Consider the following 21,470-nt stretch of genomic DNA (forward strand, 5'->3'; position numbering starts at 1 on the left):
TGATTTCATGTAGGTCAAGTATGGACTGCATAAGTGACAAGTGCAGTATTGACTCTGCTTCTCTCACCTGCTGCTCTGTTGGTTTGAAATGTGTTATATGGTACATGAATCACAGAATGGCTTGGTGTACAATCAATGAATATACAGATGGTATAGTACATCCAGGAGTTTGGCTGATGTAGTTATTGTACTGGAGCAGGAAAAAAAGGACACTCACCCTATCCTGGGCTCGCATGATAGACTCTGGTGGAGCAGATCTCCAGAAGAGATCCTTCCCCACTGGCATTCAGCTCTTAAATGGGTCTAGGAGAGGTGGAGCCAGGCTCCACCCCTTCCTGCAGCACAGGATTGCCTTCACCTGTGCTCCCATGGCTGTCTCATTGCTCGCCTCAGGTGATCAATCAGAGGTTCAGGCCGTGATTCAGCAGCCCCATACACTCCACCCCTTCAGAGCATGAACCAATGATTAGGTTGACTAAAAAGATTCCTAATACAGAGATCCAATATACCGTGACACATGTTGGTAGAATTCAAGATGAGTGACGATCGGTGAATGTTGATATTCTTTTATGGGCCAGTGCTCGATGATGTTACTGGTGACATGCAGTCGTGAGGTGCAGATCTGTCTGCGTTCCATCAGTCCAAGGTAGACCATCACCGGGTGTTGCACATGATCTGACAGTAACACTGGAACGCTTTTGATGACATTTCATTCCTTCCGGTGATCCTGAAGGCTCAAAGATTCACGGGGAGAAATACAGATGTTTCAGAGGTACCAAGAGAGGAAGGTCTGCCCTCCAGGGTAAGATACAGGCCGTATTTCAACACTTCAGCTTGTACAGGGGCACATCCTGGCCACCTGTACCACACTTTCTGGCCCGATGTCTGTGGCTGCATAATAATATCTGGCACCAAAGGAGGTGTCCTGATCTGCCATAGGGACATGATGGGAGTTCCTTTAGCATTGAAAATCAGAGTATTGACCACAATATTAGTAGGCCATGTACCTATTACTGGAGGGACTACTGAGCCTCCCGCCTCCAACAACCTCCCCCAAGGTGCAAGTAGGCCACACCACTTGCGTCCTACCTGCACCTTCTAAGACCATTTTATCCTATGGGTACCCAGATCTAAATTCTCAGGGGCAGGGAGCGGAAGATTATTTTCATCACCAGTCTGGGGTCTTACCTGATGATCAGTGCCCATAATTTGGATCCTAAGTGGGGAGGCCCACGTTGTCTGCAACATTCTCAGGGCACTGGGTCTGCCATCTCAGGGTCTTTCATTCAGGTCCTGCAAGGTTTCATATAGTCTTTTTATCCACCCCTGAAGGGACTGGGAGTTTGTCTTCAGGGCAGCCTTAAGAATATTGTTGTAATGTTCAATAAGGCCTGCCCCCATTGGATTATATGGCAGGTGGAACCGCCATTCGATGTTGTTTTCTTCTGCCCAGCATTGTATCATTGTACCAGTAAAATGAGTCCCTTGGTCGCTCTCGATGACTTGAGGTGTCCCGTAAGCAGACATCAGTTTAGTGAATGCCTTCATGGTATATGCCTGGTTTGCTTTTGGCACTGGATAGGCCTGCAGTAGCCCACTTGTGGTGTTTATGCAGGTCAGGGCATATCTCGCCCCCTCAGACCGAGGAAGAGGCCCGATGTAATTGACCTGCCATCACTGGAGAGGATTATGTCCTCTAGCAAGATGGGCTGTTGTTTCGGGCAGCGGTCTCAGTCTCATCTTGGAGCAAGCGTCGCAATCCCGGCATGCCTGGACGATGTCAGGTAGCTGTATAGGCAGTCCCCATGCCTTAGCAGCTGCCCACATGGTCTTCTGTCCCGCATGCCGTAGCTTTTGATGTAACCAACGGGCGATGTACTCGGATGGTGAATTCTCAATCCATCGAACTCGGGCCAGTGTGTCAGCTTCATCGTTTCCCAGTGACTGTAGGGGCTGATGACCAGAAACATGGTAGACACGTACAGTCCTATTTTTGACTGTATTCTGTATGTCTAACCACATGTCCTTCCCCCAGATCGACCCGGCATGGATAGTCCATTCCTGGGTGACCCACTGTGCAATCCACAGAGTGAGCCCCCGGTACACAGCCCAACTATCTGTACAGATATTCAGGATACCATCACCGGGTTCCTTAGTTATAACCATCCACACGGCTTGCAGTTCTGCCCACTGGCTGCTCTGACCATCCTCCTCATCAAACCAGATTGTCTCAGTAGAAGGATGGTATGCTATTGCTCTCCACTTGCTTGGGTTGCCCTTGCTGGACCCATCTGTGTACCGGGCATCTTCAGGGATAGGGTATTTTCCCTCCTGAACAGGACTCTTCTGTGGTGGAGCAACCAGTATTTTTTTTGATGCATCACTGTGATATGTTACTGGGCCTAGGATCTTCTGGAGTTCTTTTAAAGGTGATGAAGACAGACTACTCCTTCGGCTGAGATAGGCAACCCCATCGTGCCACTGTTTGTGCTTGGGCCACCCCTGTTTTAGGAAGGTGGGTCAGACCTTTTGGCCACCCCTGAATCAGCAGTGGTCTTGACTATAACTTCAGCCGTTTGAGTTATTGGCTCTACTGCCTGCAATGCCGAATAGGCAGCCAATAACTGCTTTTCAGTCATACTGTATCTTTCTTCTGCTCCATGCCAAACCTGAGACCAGAAACCAACGGGGGGTCCAAACAGAACTCTGGCGTTGCCACAGGTCCCAACCAAAGCCATCTTGAGTGATGTGAACATCCAACTCAGCTGGAAGGGTAGGATCAAATATACCTAATGCCTGGGCTTGTTTAACTGCCAGTTTTGCCTGTTGGAAAGCGTCCTGTTGTTTTCCCCCAATCCCAAAGCTGCCCTTTTTTTGTGAGTCTATACAGTGGCCTTAGCTGCGCTAGGTGAGGTATAAAAGAATGCCAATAACCCAATATATCTAGAAACTCTTGTAGCTGCTTCAGTGTTGTAGGGACTGGAGATGCCTGAACCTTATCTATGGAAGTACTTTGTCTTTCCTGACCAAACTACCCCCAGGAATTTTACGGACAGGCTCAGACCTTGCACCTTTTGGGGATTTATAGCCCATCCCCTCTGTTGTAAATAGGCGGTTAATGAATCCGCCGCCTGTCCTACTGCCTCCAGTGAGTCGGATGTCAGCAGGAGATCATCAATATAATGATACAGGTTAACATTATCAGAGTTTTTCCAATCAGCCAGGTCACACGCCACTAGATTGTGACAATATGTTGGTGAATGCACGTACCCCTGTGGCAGGACCTGGAAGGTCCACTGCCTGCCTCCCCACAGTCCAGTCCTTGAAAATATTCTGTCATGCATACTGGGGAAATGTTCCCCATAGTACGCAGGGGACCCCATTTCTCAATTATGGTTGCTAATTGGTAATGAGGAGATACCAGAAACCCTGGGATCTGCCCGGGGAGTTCATTTTATCTAGGGGAATGGTGTTCTCTCCCTTAACCATTTATAGAAATTCCACAAAAAAAAGTCATGATATAAAGTATATTTGGCCTGCCTGGCTCACCAAGTGTACAAGTAATGAATATACCGATGATATCATATATCCAAGTGTTTGATGTAGTTATTATACTGGAGCAGGAAAAAAAGGACACTCACCCTATCCTGGGCTTGCATAATAGACTCCAGTGGAGCAGATCTCCAGAAGAGATCCTTCCCTACTGGCATTCAGCTCTTAAATGGATCTAGGAGAGGTGGAGCCAGGTTCCACCCCTTCCTGCAGCACAGGATTGCCTTCACCTGTGCTCCCATGGCTGTCTCATTGCTCGCCTCAGGTGATCAATCAGAGGTTCAGGCCGTGATTCAGCAGCCCCATACACTTGGGTTGGAAGGGACCTCAAGGATCATGAATCTCCAACTTCCCCTGCCACAGGCAGGGCCACCAACTTCCATATCTAATACTAAACCAGATTGCTCAGGGCTGCATCCAACCTGATCTTGAACACCTCCAGGGACGGGGCATCCACAACCTCTCTGGGCAGCCTGTGCCAGCACCTCACCACTCTCTCTGTAAAGAACTTCCCCCTGACATCCAACCTAAGTCTTCCCTCTCTCAACTTCAAACCATTTCCCCTTGTCCTGCTGTTATCTACCCTTTCAAGGAGTTGACTCCTCTCCTGTTCATAGGCTCCCTTTATGTACCAGAAGGCTGCAATGAGGTCACCCCTTCTCTTCAGAGTAAACAAGCCCAGCTCCCTCAGCCTCTTGTGCTACTTGGCAAATAAAATGCAGTGATTTCTGATGATAATATTTTAGCTTGCCTACGTGTGTGTGTGCCCATGAAGGGACGTGTTTTTTGTTATTAAGCAGATAAGCAAGTTTTCTTCTTTAATAATGAAGTTTGGGCTTGTGTTTCTTTGTAAAATAACTTATTAAATGAACTTGTTCACTGCAGAAGAAAATACTTGTGCAGTGCTGACAAATGTTTTAATTTTCACTGTCTCGAAAAGCTCACAAAAAGTATAAAATAATTTGCAATGTGTTTTTCCTATGGATTTGACTGCTCATTTAAATGAGTTAAATGTGTTTTCAAGGTGTGAATCAGCTTACATGTACTATGTTTCAAACCATAAGAGCATTGAAAATGAGACGTAAATTATGGCGAGCTCAAGTCATGGCAAATAATTGTATGCATTCTGATACATTGGCTGAACACAGTCCTGTGAGTAACAAATAATAGGCAGCCATGCTTTCTGCAACTGTCAAGCAGAGATTTCAGGCCTACATCTACTCTACAAACTGCAAGAGAAGCAGAAGACAGCTCTTGGCCCTTGAATGTGGAAAAACAGGTGGAAATGTCATTAAAAATCAAGGTGAAAAACAGAAGTGTGTTTTATCATTCTTAATTTTCTTTTCTGCCTCAGTGGTAGGAATTACAGTGCTGGGCTGGTGAGCAAAAGCTGTTCCTTGTTACAGAAAATACACGGTCTCCATCTATTTAGGAGCCTGCCATCAGTGTGAATTTTACACCAGGTAGCAATATGGGGCGGGGCTCTTTGGTTAGTTGCTTGTTGTCACACAGCTCCATTTCTGTGTTTCATAGATCCATAGAATCACAGAATGGCCTGGGTTGAAAAGGACCACAATGATCATCTCGTTTCAACCCCCTGCTATGGGCAGGTTCACCAAGCACCAGACCAGGCTGCCCAGAGCCACATCCAGCCTGGCCTTGAACGCCTCCAGGGATGGGTGTTTGTGACCATGGCTGTCAGCATCACCAGCACTTCAGCAGAGTTACTGTATAAAAACTTAAATACTAAAGAAAGCATAGGTGGAAATGGTTGAGTCTGCAGAGCCCAGTAGCAGACGTGTAGGGATCCTTGACTGCCTGTTGTGGATATCAAGGAGGGCTGACAGAACCAGCAAGAGGCTCCTGAGGTGGTGCCCTGCTCAGTACAGTGCTGGGACTGCCTGTGGTGAGTGAGGCTGTCCTGGTGAAGGGCTGGCGGTTGTGTGGCCCTGTGATCTATGGGGAAAGGATGTTAGCAGCCACTGTGCACAGCTCAGTGTAATATTCATACAGCGTATGGTCCTGAATCAACACTTTGAAAGGGTAGATAACAGCAGCCAAGGGGAAATGGTTTTAAGTTGAAAGAGGGAAGATTTAGGTTGGATGTCAGGGGGAAGTTCTGTACTATGAGAGTGGTGAGGTGCTGGCACAGGCTGCCCGGAGAACTTGTGGATGCCCCGTCCCTGGAGGTGTTCAAGGCCAGTTAGGATGTGGCCCTGGGCAGCCTGGTCTAGTATTAAATGGGAAGGTTGGTGGCCCTGCATGTGGCAGGGGGGTTGGAGTTTCATGATCCTTGAGGTTGCTTCCAACCTGGGCTGTTCTGTGATTCTGTGTGATTCTGAATGCGCTGACTGAAGATCTCTGGTGGCACAGCTGTGATAGAAACTGAACTGCAGCATATTACACTGATTTGTCAGTGTTATGTTACTGACGGTGCTAATTGCCAGTTTGACTTATCTCAGAGGAGGAAGTGGCTGAGAGTCATCAAGGCAGGGCTTTGAAGCAGAAGATTGCAAGGGACTTGCTGTGCAGAAATAATAACCTGTCAGCAGGTGGATAGAGGGACTCAACCTGTGACAAGCGAAGAATCAGGAGCTTTCTTCTGCCTCGGGTCACTCGAGGATAAGCCTGATTCTGTCCTTCTGATTAAGGCAGGCGGAGGGAGCGGGATTCGAACCGGTGACCCCAGCTCTACCACGCCTAAAGGCGCGGGGATGAGCCGAGAGCCGCTCCCTCACCACACGACCCTCACACCTCCAATCCCCGCCCGCATTCCGTACACCAGCCAATCGGCCGCTCGAAGCACCACCCCGTCGCCCCGCGCTGCGGGCCGGCCCGTGCCTTTTTGCCGGTCCCGCCGGGCCGGTAAGCACTGCGGCGCGTGGAACGAAAGTGTTAGGGAGTGGCTGAGGGCCTCCGGCGCAGCGAGGCCGAGTGCCTCGGGAGCGGGGGAGAGTCGGGAGCCGATGAGGAGCCCTGCGATTATCTCCGTAACGTTGAACGGCTGTGAGAAGGGACGGACCAGTCGGTCCGTCCATCTGCTTAAAAAAATTGTGGAAACATTTCCTGTGTGGCAAGCAGACGGTGGATTTGTTGTGGAAGCCTTGCGGTGGGCAGGTGTGTTTGTGCTGCTGATGGCGCGGTGCAGGACAGAGGAGCGCAGCGCTGTGCTGCTGCTCTCATTGAGGGAGCTGCGCTTGTTCCGCTGGAGGAAAGGAGGCTGCGGGGTGACCTCATTGCAGCCTTCCAGTACATAAAGGGAGCCTATGAACAGGAGGGGAATCGACTCTTTGAAAGGGTAGAAAACAGCAGGACGAGGGGAAATGGTTTGAAGTTGAGGGAGGGAAGATTTAGGTTGGATGTCAGGAGGAAGTTCTGTACTATGAGAGTGGTGAGGTGCTGGCACAGGCTGCCCAGAGAGGTTGTGGATGCCCCGTCCCTGGAGGTGTTCAAGGCCAGGTTGGATGGGGCCCTGGGCAGCCTGGTCTAGTATTAAATGGGGAGTTTGGAGGCCTTGCATGTGGCAGGAGGGTGGGAGATTCATGATCCTTGAGGTCTCTTCCAACCCTGGTCATTCTGTGATTTCCTACAAAGAACAGGTGTGGGGCGACTTCTTTCTGTTCTCTGCATTGACAGAGGAATTCCAGCACTGCCTGATGTGAGCAGTGAGGATGCTGGGATCAGGCAGCTCCTTGGATTCTTTTCCTTTCCCTGCCAGGTGTGTGCTGGGGATTTCTAGTGCCTCCTGTTCTGCCTGGGCGAAAACGTGCTTTATTTCTCTGTATGGGTGCTCCCAGAGCTGCTTCTGGAAAGGAGATAGTTAGACCAATACCGTGGAATTGCACAATCACTGTGCACTGAGAAATGCTTTCATCCTCTTTTACTTTCGTTTACTGCTTTCTTCTACTTTGCTGCTGTTGCAACCACTGATAGGTGTGTTAATGCAAAACAGCACAAGGACCAAGCAGAGCAGTAGCAGAGGCACACAGCTGATTTGTTCCTTTTGCTGCTTCCCCTCTATATTCTTTACCAGCTCTTCCATTAGGGGAGGAAGAGCCTCCAGCTCCCCGAGATGACATTTACCTTAGGTTCTGAGGTAGCGAAGGTGAAAGTCACCTCTCAAAAGCTGCAAAAGAAGTTTGCAACAGCGAGTTGTTTTGCTATAAAATCAAGGGTGAGAAAATCAAGCATTGGAAAATGGTGCGTGGTCAGAACAGCAGTCCTAACACTGATGCCTTCCATACTGCCTGCTGCATCTTAGGGAAGGAACGAAGGGACTGCAACACTTGGTTCTGTCAGTGTGCTTGGAAGCAATCCAAAATGTGTTTGGAATATTATGAATTCTTAAGGGGGGGAAAAAAAAAAGAATAGAGTGCTATTGTGCCTTTTTACCTCACTGTTTTGAAGGTTATTTTCTTCCTACGGGCTTGGGGAAGAGAGACTGAAGGAACTGGGGCTGTTCAGTCTGGGGAAGAGGAGGCTGAGGGGAGACCTTATTGCTCTCTTCCAATACCTGAAAGGTGCTTACAGCGAGAGTGGGGTTGGTCTGTTCTCACTGGTGACAAGTGACAGGATGAGGGGAAATGGCCTCAAGTTGTGCCAGGGTAAGTTTAGGTTGGATGTCAGGAAACATTTCTTTACAGAAAAGGGTTGTTAAGCACTGGAATAGGCTCCCCACGGAGGTGGTTGAGTCTCCATCCCTGGAAGTGTTTAAAAACCGTTTGGATGTGGTGCTCAGGGACATGATTTAGCAGAGGGTTGTTAAAGTTAGGGTAGTATGGTTAGGTTGTGGTTGGACTTGGTGATCTTCAGGGTCTTTTCCAACCTGAGCAATTCTACGATTGTAGTAGAGAAGGGACTTGGAAGTGACAAAGATGATCAAAGATGCAGAACAGCTTCTGTGCAAGGATTCTTCAACTTGAAAAAGGGGCAGCAGGAGAAAGAATGAGAGATCTGTGGTATTGTGGGCCTTACTGCAGAAATGATGGTTTCTTGCCTCCTCACATAGAACACTTGAGGTGTAGTGAAACCAATGGTTGTTCAGGCAAAATGTAATTAAACTGTGGAGCTGAATTATGCCCTTAGCCTTTCCCCCCTCGCTTAAGAGCAGTTAGCTGGGTCTGCTATTCCATTTAGCTCTGTGTCCTATTCCTGACAGCAGTCTGTAGCAGAGACCTAAGGAAGAGCATAGGGCCAAAGCAAAGCTACTGTTGGTGGTGGGATAGTGAGCTAAGTTGGGCACTGGATGCAGGCTCGCTGCTTTTGCAGTGAGGACTGGCTGAGAGGTGTCCTTCCATTGCTTCAGAGTACCTGCAGAGGCACTGGAAATACAAAGGCTGACCTTACCAAAAATCTTCGGTTATCTTTCAGCACCAGGATTCCTCCTCAGAGCCTCTAAGGACAGCTGGGACTGCAGCCTCCAACTTCAGCATCTTGCCAAATTCCCAGGGCACCCAGAGACATCTCATCCAACTGGGAGTGATTAGGGCCTATGCATCTGCAGCGACTTCAGGTGTTAAGGGTGTGAGAACTCTTCCCAACCATTCAAATACCATAAACATGCTTTTTAGTTTCCTATTGTCATTGTTTCTGTTCTGCTTCTAATATTTCCATGGATTTCCATTTGTTTCTGTTGTCTATTTATCTAATGCCTAAGTTTTAAGGCTGATGTGATGATTACTGTGTAGGTAGATAGTAGAAGTCTGTCCCCATCCTACCTTGCTTACAAGGTACAGAAAGGTGCTGGGGGGAAAAAGAAATCAGGTATGCATGGAGGCTGAGTGACTTGCCTGACGTTAAGTAAAGTCTCAGTGGCAGAGCCAGAGGTAAAAAAAGAAATCCCCTTATGCTCTGGTGTTCTCAATGGAGACCTCCCCTTTCATAAAATAGAAGGGATATGGAACTAATTAAGCAGGAGTTGACTGCTGAAAGAGAGAAATACGTGCCCGATTTGCTGGGCTTATTTCCTGCTTATCTTGTACTTTTGTCACTGGAATACTTCAAATCCTTTTTCTCAAAAATAACACCAGGCTATTCTCACCCTTCTTCTACAGATCTCTGGGCTGTCGGAGGTGACGTCTCAGACGTTTGGAGTATCTCACCTCGTGGGAAACTGAAGATTTCTGCTGTGGACTTGCAGGGAAACCACAAAGTAATACTTCTGTGACTATTGCATGGAGTGATGCTGTAAATAACTTGGGGGGGGAAAACTGTTCTGTGAAATAAGTAAGTGGCTTGTTTTGTCCCAGTCTTCCTGTTCCAGGTGCTCTCCAGGCGATGGCCAAAATGGTGAGAAGGACGTGTGCTTTCTGTTCAGAAGGGGAGGCTGCTTCTATAATGTATGTTGCCAAAGAGCAAAATATTGCAGCTCATCAGAGTTGTTTGGTGAGTGGTTTTCAGCTGGGCAGTGCCTGAGGAGAGTGGAGAAGCTCTAAAGGGGAAACTTCTACCGCTTGTCCATTTTTATTATAATTTTTTTGTAACTTCACAATGAACTCTGTCCTTTTTTTTCCTTTCATTGAAATAGGAAATATTCTCCAAGTTTATGGTATACTGCACAAAGGTTCGCTTCAAAAATAGCAGTAAAGATGGGTGCATCACTAGTCAGTCAAGAAGGGGCAATGGAAAATAGCTAGACCTGGGGTAAAACACATTTGTAAGAATTTTGGGGAGGAGGAGAACACGATTGCAGCAGTTTGGCACATTGCTCTTTGGTGTTATCACATCTCTATTCCTGGTCAGTGAGTGTTATAAATGCATGCAGTGTAGCAGTAGAAATTTGGTTGTCTTGAGACACTGAATTGAGTGAACCGTGTAAAAATATCTGTTAAGCTCTGAGTGATCTGAGAACATCATTGCTTTCTTGGCTGTCAGAATGCCTCTCTTTCATGCTGGTGTCTTGAGGCAGCTGGTTCTCGGTGTGCAGAATCAGTTGCAGATGTCATATTCTCCCATCAGTGAGAGCTCCTTACTGCAGGAAGTGTGTCTGCTTCTGGAACTGCTTTCTGGCTTTCACTATTCCTGCCTTATTCTGGCAGGCTTTGTTTATATCCTTACTTTTCTACTAATTTTTCAACATTTCAAAGACATAATTAAGTGTTGGATGCTTGGTTTGAAATTGATTTTAGGGCTATAAATGTTGTGTGAATTATTTTATTTTTAAAAAATTTTTTTACCCCTGAGCAGCAGTGTGTGCTTGCAGCTCAGAAGGCCAGCTGTGTTCTGGGCTGCATTAAAAAGGGGGTGGCCAGCAGGGAGAGGGAGGTGATTGTCCCCTTCTACTCAGCTCTTGTGAGGCCCCATCTGCAGCACTGCGTCCAGGCCTGGGGCCTCCAGTACAGAAAGGACGTGGAGCTCTTGGAGTGAGTCTAGAGGAGGGCCTCTAAGATGATCAGAGGGCTGGAGCACCTCTCCTATGAGGAAAGGCTGAGGGAACTGGGCTTGTTTAGCTTGGAGAAGAGAAGGCTCCAGGGAGACCTCATTGAGGCCTTCCAGTACTTGAAGGGAGCATATAAACAGGAGGGGAACAGCTGTTTATGAGGGTGGATAGTGATAGGACAAGGGGTTTTAAACTGAGACAAGGGAGGTTTAGGTTAGATAGTAGGAGGAAGTTTTTCACACAGAGGGTGGTGACACACTGGAACAGGTTGCCCAAGGAGGTTGTGGATGCCCCATCCCTGGAGACATTCAAGACCAGGCTGGATGTGGCCCTGGGCAGCCTGGTCTGGTGGTTGGTGACCCTGCACATAGCAGGGGGTTGAAACTGGATGATCATTGTGGTCCTTTTCAGCCCAGGCTATTCTATGATTCTGATGACTTTATAAATGTGTCTGCCTTTGGAAGAGTGCTGCTTGGCTGCTTTTTGGCTTGAACAGCTGGTCAGATAAGATGGTCAAGGTGTGGAAGACTGTCAGCCAAACAATTTCTCCTCCTTACTCTGGGCGTTGTGGACTTGATTCACGCTTCTTACAGAGTTCACTTTCTCACCTTTCAGCCTGTTCTTGGTTCATCCTTAAGCAATGTGAGATCGTCTGTGTGCAAGAGGATCAGATGTATAAAATGAATGATAAAAGAGGGGGACATTTTATACACTGATGACTAACTGGCTGTGTTAACTCTTAGTGTCTCTTTGTTTCTAGTTATTTTCCTCTGGATTTGTGGAATCTGAAGAGTATAACCCAGAAAATCTAGATTTAAGGTTTGATGTGGAATCCGTGTTGAATGAACTCAAGAGAGGAAAGCGACTGGTAAGGCAGTGTCTGAATCTGCACTCAGTCCTGTCTGAAAGCACTGCAGGGGGGTAGGTGCACACTGAGGTTGTCTGGTCAGCTGTGACTGGGGAGAAGAAATTAAAGAAGGCATTGGTCCTCCTGACCTACTAAGATTGGGGAAATTAGAGATTTAGAATTAAAAACATCAATTTGATATCATACTTACTGAAATTCCATTATTATTTTTCTTAATAATTGGAATTTATTGGGTTTTCTGGCCTTTTTTTCCTACGAGAAAAAACTAAGAGACTTCCTTGAGAGACTTTGAAATACCTATGCAGTGCCTGAAACAAAATTATGCAACCTATAAGGATAAAGGGAAACACCTTTTCTTTTTAGCAGGAGGATGATTTACATGAGATTTTCTTACTTGTTTTGTTTTCAACTCCTCTCTTCTTGGATGGAACTGATTTCTTTATGGAGTTGGTCTAAAAAACATAAATGCAACCAATAAGTACGGAAATAGGTTGGGCAAGATTTGGAACGAGGTGGGGAGGGAAGCAGTCCAGTACCCTTATGTAGCTCTTTTTGTGCTGCTTAAAGGGTGAAATGATGCAGCTGAGGCAAAATAGCAGAGAGATGAGTGAAACATTGAGCAGGGTAAAAGCTTGGCGTTGTAAGCTGGATGCATTACACAGAGCTCTAAGTATTGCAATGAAAGATTGGACTTTCCTATAGAGAATAATGTTTGTTTCCTAAGTTAGGTTTCATTTTGTTGTAGGTGTGCAATTTCTGTCGCAAGAAAGGAGCCACAGTGGGATGTGAGGAGAGAGCCTGCCGCAGGAGTTACCACTACTTCTGTGCCTTGTGTGATGATGCAGCCATAGAAACAGATGAAGTAAATGGAGTCTACCGGTATTTAACAGTCTTTTCTGGCGTAGGATGGTCCAGGTTGTGGTGCTGTTTGTCAAACGTATGGTTGGGTTTGATGGTTTTCTGAGCTGGTGGTGTAGAGATTTGGGAAAGGACTCAGAAACACCTCTTGTGAGTCTGTTTGCCTGTGCTGTATGGAGCAAAACTATAGCAAAGCTGAACTGAAGAGATGCAAGAGGTCTGAATGAGAGAGAAGTGGTAAGGCAAGTTTTAGGAATTTGACGGCAAAGACTTTTGGACTGGATCAGTGGCGTAAGAGAAGGGGGATATTTGTAGCTACTGTGAAATTACTGGAGAGAAGAATGAGACTTGAAGACCTGTGGCCATGGATTGACAGCCTTCTTCCTGGTGAAATATACTGAGAAGTGTACCGGAGAGAATTCCTTTGGTGAGGGGAGAACTGGTGTTTTAAATCCTGAATTGCCACTGTTGAGATGATGAGCAGAGATTATTGAAGCTAACAGAGCAGAACAGAAAAGAGAAGGCACGCGGTGCTTTGTAAAAGGTTAGTAACAAGTATGGGTGGGGGTGAAAGCATAATGCATAGTGCCAGTGATGGTAGGGGAACGCTTCCACATAGGGTGGCCTGAGTAGTAAAAACTGCTGTGTGTGCATTGTAAGAAGTCCTTGTGCTTATGAAGGTTGCTTTTAACTGGGAAAGAATAGATTTAAAAGTGTGAGGGGAGTTAAAAGTCACAACTGAAGGGCAGTGTTGGAAATTCAGGCGCATTGGAGCACCTCTTCTATTAAGAAAGATTGAGGGAACCTTTGGAGAAGAGAAGGCTCCAGGGAGACCTCATTGAGGCCTTCCAGTACTTGAAGGGAGCATATAAACAGGAGGGGAAGCGGCTGTTTATGAGGGTGGATAGTGATAGGACAAGGGGGAATGGTTTAAACTGAGACAGGGGAGGTTTAGGTTAGATATTAGGAGGAAGTTCTTCACACAGGGGGTGGTGATGCACTGGAACAGGTTGCCCAAGGAGGTTGTGGATGCCCCATCCTTGGAGGCATTCAAGGCCAGGCTGGCTGTGGCTCTGGGCAGCCTGGTCTGGTGGTTGGTGACCCTGCACATAGCAGGGGGTTGAAACTGGGTGATCATTGTGGTCCTTTTCAACCCAGGCCATTCTGTGATTCTATAAATAAAGTGCCTCCAGTACTGTAACTTCCTAAGTTGTTAGGCATGCAGTAGTCTTTGTGCATCAAAATGAATTGCATGCAAAAAAAAAGCTGTCTTGTCAAGGAAACAGCCTACTCTTCAGCACTTCTAATATTATTTTTAAGTAAAAGAATGTTGCTAATTAGAAAATGGTGTAGTAAGTGCAGTTCCCTTTAAAAATGGCTTCTTTACACTTGAGCATTAGTCGTGGCAAATGGAGGTTTGTATTGAAAAGAGGAGCTCAGCTATGCTCTTGACAAGGTGACGCAGTTTAAAAAGTGATTTGGGATCCTTCTGTAAGAAAGGCATTGATAGAAGCCGGTTCTGTTATCTACCAATAACTGTATCCAGAAGGAATGTTTCCAAGCTGCGTTTGTTTCATTTTACCTCCCTCCAAGAGATTCACATTGCTCACCTAAAAATGGAGGAAATCTTTGCATCCTGCATATTTGTTGTACAGGGTTATAACTTGACTGGCAGCACCGGCATTTAAACAAGTTGTGGGGCTGACCTGGCTGGTACAGGACAGGGGAGGCAGAAGGGCAGTAGCTATGAAGAAGTAACATCAGTAGTTCAGTATTTTGTCCTGACAGTGTTTATCTCATTTTAATGAACTGCTTCAAGGAAGAGTATTGCAGGTGATACACTGTCTCAGTGTCAATGCCACCTGGCATTAAATGATTGAGCAGTGAGCAGGGCCAGAGAGTGGGGTGATAGAACTGTTAATCTGAAGCTGCCACATTCAGAGCCTGCTGAGGCTTCAGAAGTAACGCTAGAAACTTGTGTGGGTGTGACTTCACTGCAGGTGCTTTCAAGGTGGGTAATGCTGGAGAAAAATCCTGATTCTTTTTAGGATGTCTTTCAATTTACACAGAATGGGTAGAGAGGAAAATACTCAAATATTTGTTAAAATCAGCATAACTCTGTGTATGTATTCATTAATACTTTTTCTCTTTAAAATTGAACTGAACTTTCAGAGTGTTCTGCTCAAAACATGACCCAGGCAACAGGACCAATCACTATGGTGAGTTTCTTTTAATGGCTTGATTGATTTGTATCTGTTTTAAAAGCGTGCATACTACAGTCAGTAACACATTTGAACAAACAGTGTTATTGCTCCTTTATATTGAGTGGTGGGTTTCTGATCTTGCAGGAGGCGGTTGGTTGAGACCCACATGTGCACCAGAAATCAATACGTTCTGTTGATTTAGGAAGTGTTTGTATTTGATCACCTCCAGATCTCCCCCAGAACTGACTGTGGACCCAACCCTTCATGGCAGGAAAGCTCAAGCAGCTTGTATAAAAAAAAAAAAAAACAAAAACGTTTGGTATGTGAGTGGTGCACAAACTGGATGAGCAAGGAGAAGGCTGTTACAGGAGTGCTCACCTTGGCATTTTTGTCTGCAGCAATGTTAGAACATTCACATCTGCATCTTCTCCATTCACTGCAGTACTTCTTAAACATGACCTTTCATTCTGAAGGATCCCAAAGAGCTTTTTACGTGTAGCAAAAGGGTAATGCAGTATGTGTGAAAGGATTGCTTCCTCTGCTGCAGGAATACAGTTGAACTTGATGGTCCTGGTGCTTGCTGCATGTAGAGGTAGAGGTAGGCAGGAGTGTCTCTGAGTTAACCAGCTCTCCAGGCATGTTTTCCATGGTAGTCTGGAGAAAACTGAGTTGAGAAACATCCCCCTTGTTCTAGGTACATTCTAATTCCTATGTGGAAATGTCAGGCCTCTGCTGTGCGATGGAAAGAGGATGGGGTACCTTAAGGGCCAAGAGGTTTTGCTGCTCTTTGCTGCAGAGATGGGAGGGCAAGCATCCAGATGGGAGCTTGGAAGTGGGCTCCAGCCTTTGCTCAGCTGGAAGTGTTGGATGTTCCTGGAGAGAAACCTGATACACATAGAAGAGCTGAGGACAGTCTGGGGAGCAGGAGAGGCTGGATTGCTGTCTGGACTGTGTTCCCTTGTTTTCCAAGGCAACTCCTAATGCACTGTTAAACGTATCAGGAAGGGCTAAGGAAACCCTAGTGTTCATCAAAGGTGTCCTGACAGACAGCAAGCTGTGCTTTGTGCCTATGGCAGCACTTCATAGTGCTCCAAAATAGGCCACCCAGCTTTGTTTTGGGTGGATATGATTTCCTTTAAGGCCACAAAAAATACAAGTGTACAGCACAGGACCCAAAAAGAACTTGTTCTGACAGCCCTTTCTGTACCAGCAGTAGCTCCTCATTCCCAAGATGATTTCTAATAGGTTTAATGCTTACTACATGCTATCCAAGGCATGTAGAGCTATAAGGGAGAGAGCCATGTCACTCCACTGTGTTTAAAATCCTCAGGTTTTGGTGGTGATTGTGCTCTTCTCCAGCTTTCTCTCCTTCTCTGCTTATGATGCTATGGTGGAGAGAAGCTGGTGTGGACTGATGGGAGGGACAGAGAGAAAGAAGCAGAGTTTGCAGAGATCTTTGCCACTAAAAAATGCTTTGCAGCTTAAATAACAAAAGCTCACTAGTAACATTGCTTCCCATTGGGAGCTCTGGAGGTTTTCTAGGAGCAAAGGAAACTTAATGTAATTCGTACGCCTTTGGGACACCTAAAATAATTCTCTGTGTAGCCTTAGTTTTCAGCGTGTATTAACAGCAATGAGGATCAGTTGGAAGAAAAAAGTCAATTTTCACAGATTTATCAGATTTTTGTCTCTTGCTTTCTAGATGCAGCTAATAAGAGGAAAAGACATGCATCGAAATCTTCCACCACCATGGAACAAATGGTAATTCCAAATTTAAATAGTTCTAAAACAGAAACCCACATCTGCTGCAGCAAAGGACTCCTTTAGTGAAGTATTTTTGACAGTGTGTCAAGAGAGACTCAAGGGATTCTCTTGGCTCCACCAAAGCTTTCATGGGAATTTCCCTGAGTCAGGATTTCTCCTTCCTAGAGGAGCTGGCCTACAGCTTGCCTTGGGAAGAGCTGCTGCTATCCCCAGCTTTCAGACTTTCACAACTAGGTTATTTGTCCCCAAAAATGTATCAGCTGTTGAGTATATTGTGCAAGTGCAGTAATAGCAGCTAAGAAGGGCAGTGTCCCTCATTGTGCTTTCCTTAGAGATTTCACTTCGAAGCAGTTTTTGCTTCCCCTTTTAGAAACCTGAATGTCTGGAGAGGGGTACAGGTAGGTGTGTGGAGAAGCTGACTTGATTCACAAAATCATGAGCTGCTTTTTCCCTACCCACTAATACAGAGGTAAGATATGGAAAACAGAGCAGTAAACATCAGTGTGATGTTAAAACGTGTTGATTTTTTTACAGAGGGCAGAAGAGACAGCAGAAGATAACAGATTACGGATATTAAGAAGGAAAAGCAGCAGACACAAAGGTGTGACTGGCTTTATAGAACAGCTGTGTGCTACTGTGCTGTGTTGCAATGATGTTCAGTGCCTGGAAATGTTTGATAGCAGCAGTGCTGAAAACTTCCATTTCCCCTATCTACAAGTGACTGTTGTGGCAAGGAAGACAGTCTGATTTGCACAGTGACTGCACAAGCTCTAGCCATGCAGCAGTGCGTGAGGGCTGCTCGGTGCACCTTAAATGAGAATGCTGCAGCTCCCTGGGCAGGAATTGGGCTTTCTAAATATTGAGCTCCTTGCACTGTTTTCTATCCTTTATCCTGTTCAGTCCGTGGTGCTGTCCAGAAAACTTAAAAATAAATAGTGTAAAAGCACATCACCTGCTTTCCCACACTAGGGGGGGTATTAAGCAGCTCTAGGATGGTGAATCAGGAGTTAGGGATGCACTGATTTCTGAACAAAGCCTAATCTAGAGTTTCTGTAAACTTAGACCCAGCACAATGCTTGTATTCTCTTGACCACAGAACCACAGAATCGGCCTTGGTTGGAAGGGACGTCAAGGATCATGAATCTCCCACCCTCCTGCCACATGCAAGGCCTCCAAACTCCCCATTTAATACTAGACCAGGCTGCCCAGGGCCCCATCCTACCTGGCCTTGAACACCTCCAGGGACGGGGCATCCACAACCTCTCTGGGCAGCCTGTTCCAGCACCTCACCACTCTCTCTGTAAAGAACTTGACCACATTGTTGTTCCCTCTGCAGAGGGTTGAGTGAGTAGCAAGACGAGCCAGCTGGGTGTGTGTTACTAGAAGTGGGCTTTGAACTGAAGTTTCAGTTTCTGAAATGCATGGGTAAAGCCTAAGCTGCTGTGCTCAAGATCTTTTATGTTTACGAGTGCTTGTGTTTGTGTTTTAACAGTCCGAATCGACTTTCTCAGGAAATGCAAACAAGCTGGGCTTCTGGATGACATATTTGAAGAAATGTTGGACACCCTTCACTTGGCACAGGAAAAGCTGATGGATGACAACACTTCAGAGACAGGTATGGAGGTCTGCGGTGACTGTTCTCACAGCAGAAATGTTGATCCGACTGCCAAGCACTTGAGTCCTCAGAACATTGACACGGGGCCATTGCTAGTACTTGGCAGCTGGCTTCTGTCATGTTTCTGCAGTTGGGTAACAGGTGGACAGAGGTGTTGTGTTTTGGTTTTTTTGGCATAGAGGGGAGTTGCTGCAAACTCAGTGTGCTCTGGTAGGCTTTCTGACTTTTAAATTGTTGTATTCGTTGACAAGAGCTTTGGTAGTACAGCTGGGGAAGGCCAGCTGTGTTCCTCTCCCACATAGTGAAGAAGAGAGCAGTCCAGGAGAGAACCTCCTGATGGTCCTGCAAACTCTGCAGGTGTCCATTGAAATAAACACAAAATGCCTCAATTGGGAAACTGAAGCATAATTCTGGCATGGTCGTTAAGGCAGTGATAGCCGTGTCCCATAAGTGTTGTCCAGAATTAGATGTGCTATGGAGTGTTTTCTTGGCTTTTCTTAAAACCTCAAGCAATTGCTGTAATGCAAGTAATTCCTATATAAATGTAAATCATTAATTAATTAATTTGTGCTGCATCTAATGTTAGATACTACATGAACCCAAGGCCTCTGTAAACCTTTCCTCTGTGATATTATCATTTCCTGCAGAGTATGAGGAGACGGTAATATCGCTCTTTGACTGCGGACTGTTTGAAAACATACTGACAAATATTCATTCAGGTAAGTGAATTATGCTGTCTGCGTGGCAGCACACGGTATGGTTTTAGTACAAAGGCTATTCTTCTGGGAGTTTTGTTAAAATTATAGAATCTAGAGCATACTGGGTTCAAAGGGACCTACAAGGATCATCGAGTTCAACTCCTGGCTCCACACAGCACCACCCAACATTCAACCAGGTATCTGAGAGCGCTGTCCAAACACTTCTTGAAGTCCAGCAGCTCAGGGCTGTGCCCTCTGCCCTGGGCAGGCTGTTCCATGCCCAGCACCATCAGGTGCACACCCTGTCCCTAACCCCCAGCTGCCCCTGCCCTGACATGTCTCTGTGCTGTTCCCTCAGGCCCTGTCATTGTCCAGCCTCAGCCCCCAGTCTATTTTTAACTCTAAACATGTCAATTTCCCTACCCTTAGCAGGTCAGGAGGACCTAGTACTACTTCTCAGCATTTTATTTTTATTTTTTTCCAAGCATAAAACTTAGTAGACAACCTTAGTACTCCTTAGTACTTAGTGTACCTTCAAGCCCTGTATTGAAGTCATTGCCAAAACAATTATAGAGAACAGGCCCTAAAATGGAGTGTTGCCACTGAATAAAAGCTGTTGCTTCCTGAATCAGTAGACCTGGTGCTGCAGTTACCTCAATGCAAGGTTCTAACACTGCCTCATCTGAGGGCAGTTAGTTAGACACATCTCTGCTCATCATCCCAAGTTACACTTGCTTCTTTCTCAGCTGCATATTGCACTATATTATTTATAGAATCATACCATGGCCTGGGTTGAAAAGAACCACAGTGGTCTGCTACTTCTGCAGCTCAGATCTTCGTCAGTCGCCCTCTTCTGTTCTGATACCATCCAAACTACTTTTCATTTCCACGTCAGTAATGAGAACTCATATCAAAGCTGATTCCAAACCTTAATCAAATGGATGTGTGCCAAATGTGATGGCTGACAGTAAAGAAAAGCAGAGATGAGGGGTCACAGAAAGTGCAGCACTCTAAAGGCAGTGGTGTCACTAGGTAAATCTGAGCAGTAGAGGCCTCTGCAACCTGCCTGTTAATGTATAACACATTAAATATACATTAATGACTGTTGTATCTAAACATAAATGAATAAAAGCTTTTATCCCTTTCTTTTCTCTAATAGGGACTGAGGAAAAAATTCAAGAATTGCTGAAAAGCAGGAAAAGACTGGATAACCAGATTGAGCTACTGCAGGAGTTAAAAGAAGTTTCTCTCCCCTCCCAAGAGAGTACTGCCAGTACATCCAGTACAGTGTCTGAGTAACCCCACGGCTGCCGGTGACGTTGTCAATACTCCACATCTTTTGATGATAGCAACCAGATAGAGCACATCTGGTCAGTATGTGATTTCCTTTCCCCCAGGCTAGTGCCACAAGCAAAGACTGGATGTTTTTACTCATTTTTATACCTCACTGTTGCAGTAACTTGAAGTTATTACTCTTCAAATTTTATTGTGGATAATTGTATTATACATCAGCTGTAGGTTTTTTTTTAAAGTAAAACCCTCCCCCAGGACTTTTTCCTTCAAAGACAAGGGACTGTCTTTGCTGCCATAGAAAGCTTTTTCAAGTCACTTTAATTGCAGCAGCCTCTTCTGCCTGTGTGAAGTGGCCACTTCCCTGTCTGCATCTACACAGCATTGTTTTAAAGGACCACAGTGCTGCTCTGGCTTTCCAAAGAAGATCAACTAGCAGGACTTGCACCGAGAGAAGTCTTCTGACTTGTAAGCTGGAGGATTTTCAAGTGTTTCTTGATTGACTGCCTAAAATATTAGTTCTGCTGTAGCAGCAGTGGTAGAGTGATGGCTGCAGGCAGACCAGAAGTGGTGAGGTACTACACTCTGATCAATGTGTATAGTATAGGATGGATCAGACAATGGGACTGTCTTCTTCCTTTCTTTCTTTCTTTACAAAGGATGCAATTTCCCTCTGTTTTATCTTAAGAGCTATTATATTAAAATGGTTTGAATACAGAAAAGCATTAACTATAAAAGGTTAAGTTAATGAAAATAAAGTGTTTTTAAAAAAGCTGTCTTTAGTGATGCTCAGAAGCCCCAGTGTTGCATGGGCTGTGGCCTAGGAGGGGGCAGGCTGTCACCCCCTTGGGTTTACCAACACTGTGCATCTCAGCAGCAAGCAAAAGCAGCACTGAAGAGCATGGCTCTCACACTACAGAATGGCACAAGAGGCTCCAGGGCCAGCCTGCAGCCTCCTAAAACCAAGGCAACACCCTTCAACGCGTTAACACGGAGAAAGAATTATCTATTATGAGTTACTAGGAAAGCAAGATCAAAATACACCATCAGTGGAAAGAAGTAAAGCTCATTCAACTCAGGCTAATTCTTTTTCCTTCCTTACTGCAAAGATCTGAATTACTGATGAGGCCAGCCCTACACTGTTTCTCCCCTCTCACCAAGCTGGACCTTTAGTCAAGATTAGTTTATAGTTTGCAGTCTAGAACAAGCTGTGCATTAACACTGCTTTTGACATACATGGAAG

General features: G+C 45.8%; 1 protein-coding gene across 1 annotated transcript in view; it reads left to right on the top strand.

The window, feature by feature from the left end:
- LOC100550682 (histone-lysine N-methyltransferase SETDB2) overlaps positions 1-21,313 on the top strand; it is a 40,578-nt gene extending 19,265 nt beyond the window's left edge. The window contains 10 exon segments of the mRNA XM_010728795.3: positions 6,204-6,661; positions 9,801-9,936; positions 11,691-11,798; positions 12,544-12,677; positions 14,829-14,875; positions 16,563-16,621; positions 17,159-17,225; positions 18,117-18,239; positions 18,887-18,958; positions 20,097-21,313. Coding sequence (XP_010727097.2) covers positions 6,204-6,661; positions 9,801-9,936; positions 11,691-11,798; positions 12,544-12,677; positions 14,829-14,875; positions 16,563-16,621; positions 17,159-17,225; positions 18,117-18,239; positions 18,887-18,958; positions 20,097-20,236 — 1,344 coding nt within the window. The 3' untranslated portion in view covers positions 20,237-21,313.
- Positions 21,314-21,470: the final 157 nt, after the last annotated feature.

Source organism: Meleagris gallopavo, chromosome 1, assembly GCF_000146605.3.
Source record: "Meleagris gallopavo isolate NT-WF06-2002-E0010 breed Aviagen turkey brand Nicholas breeding stock chromosome 1, Turkey_5.1, whole genome shotgun sequence".
Classification (NCBI taxonomy): Eukaryota; Metazoa; Chordata; class Aves; order Galliformes; family Phasianidae; genus Meleagris; species Meleagris gallopavo.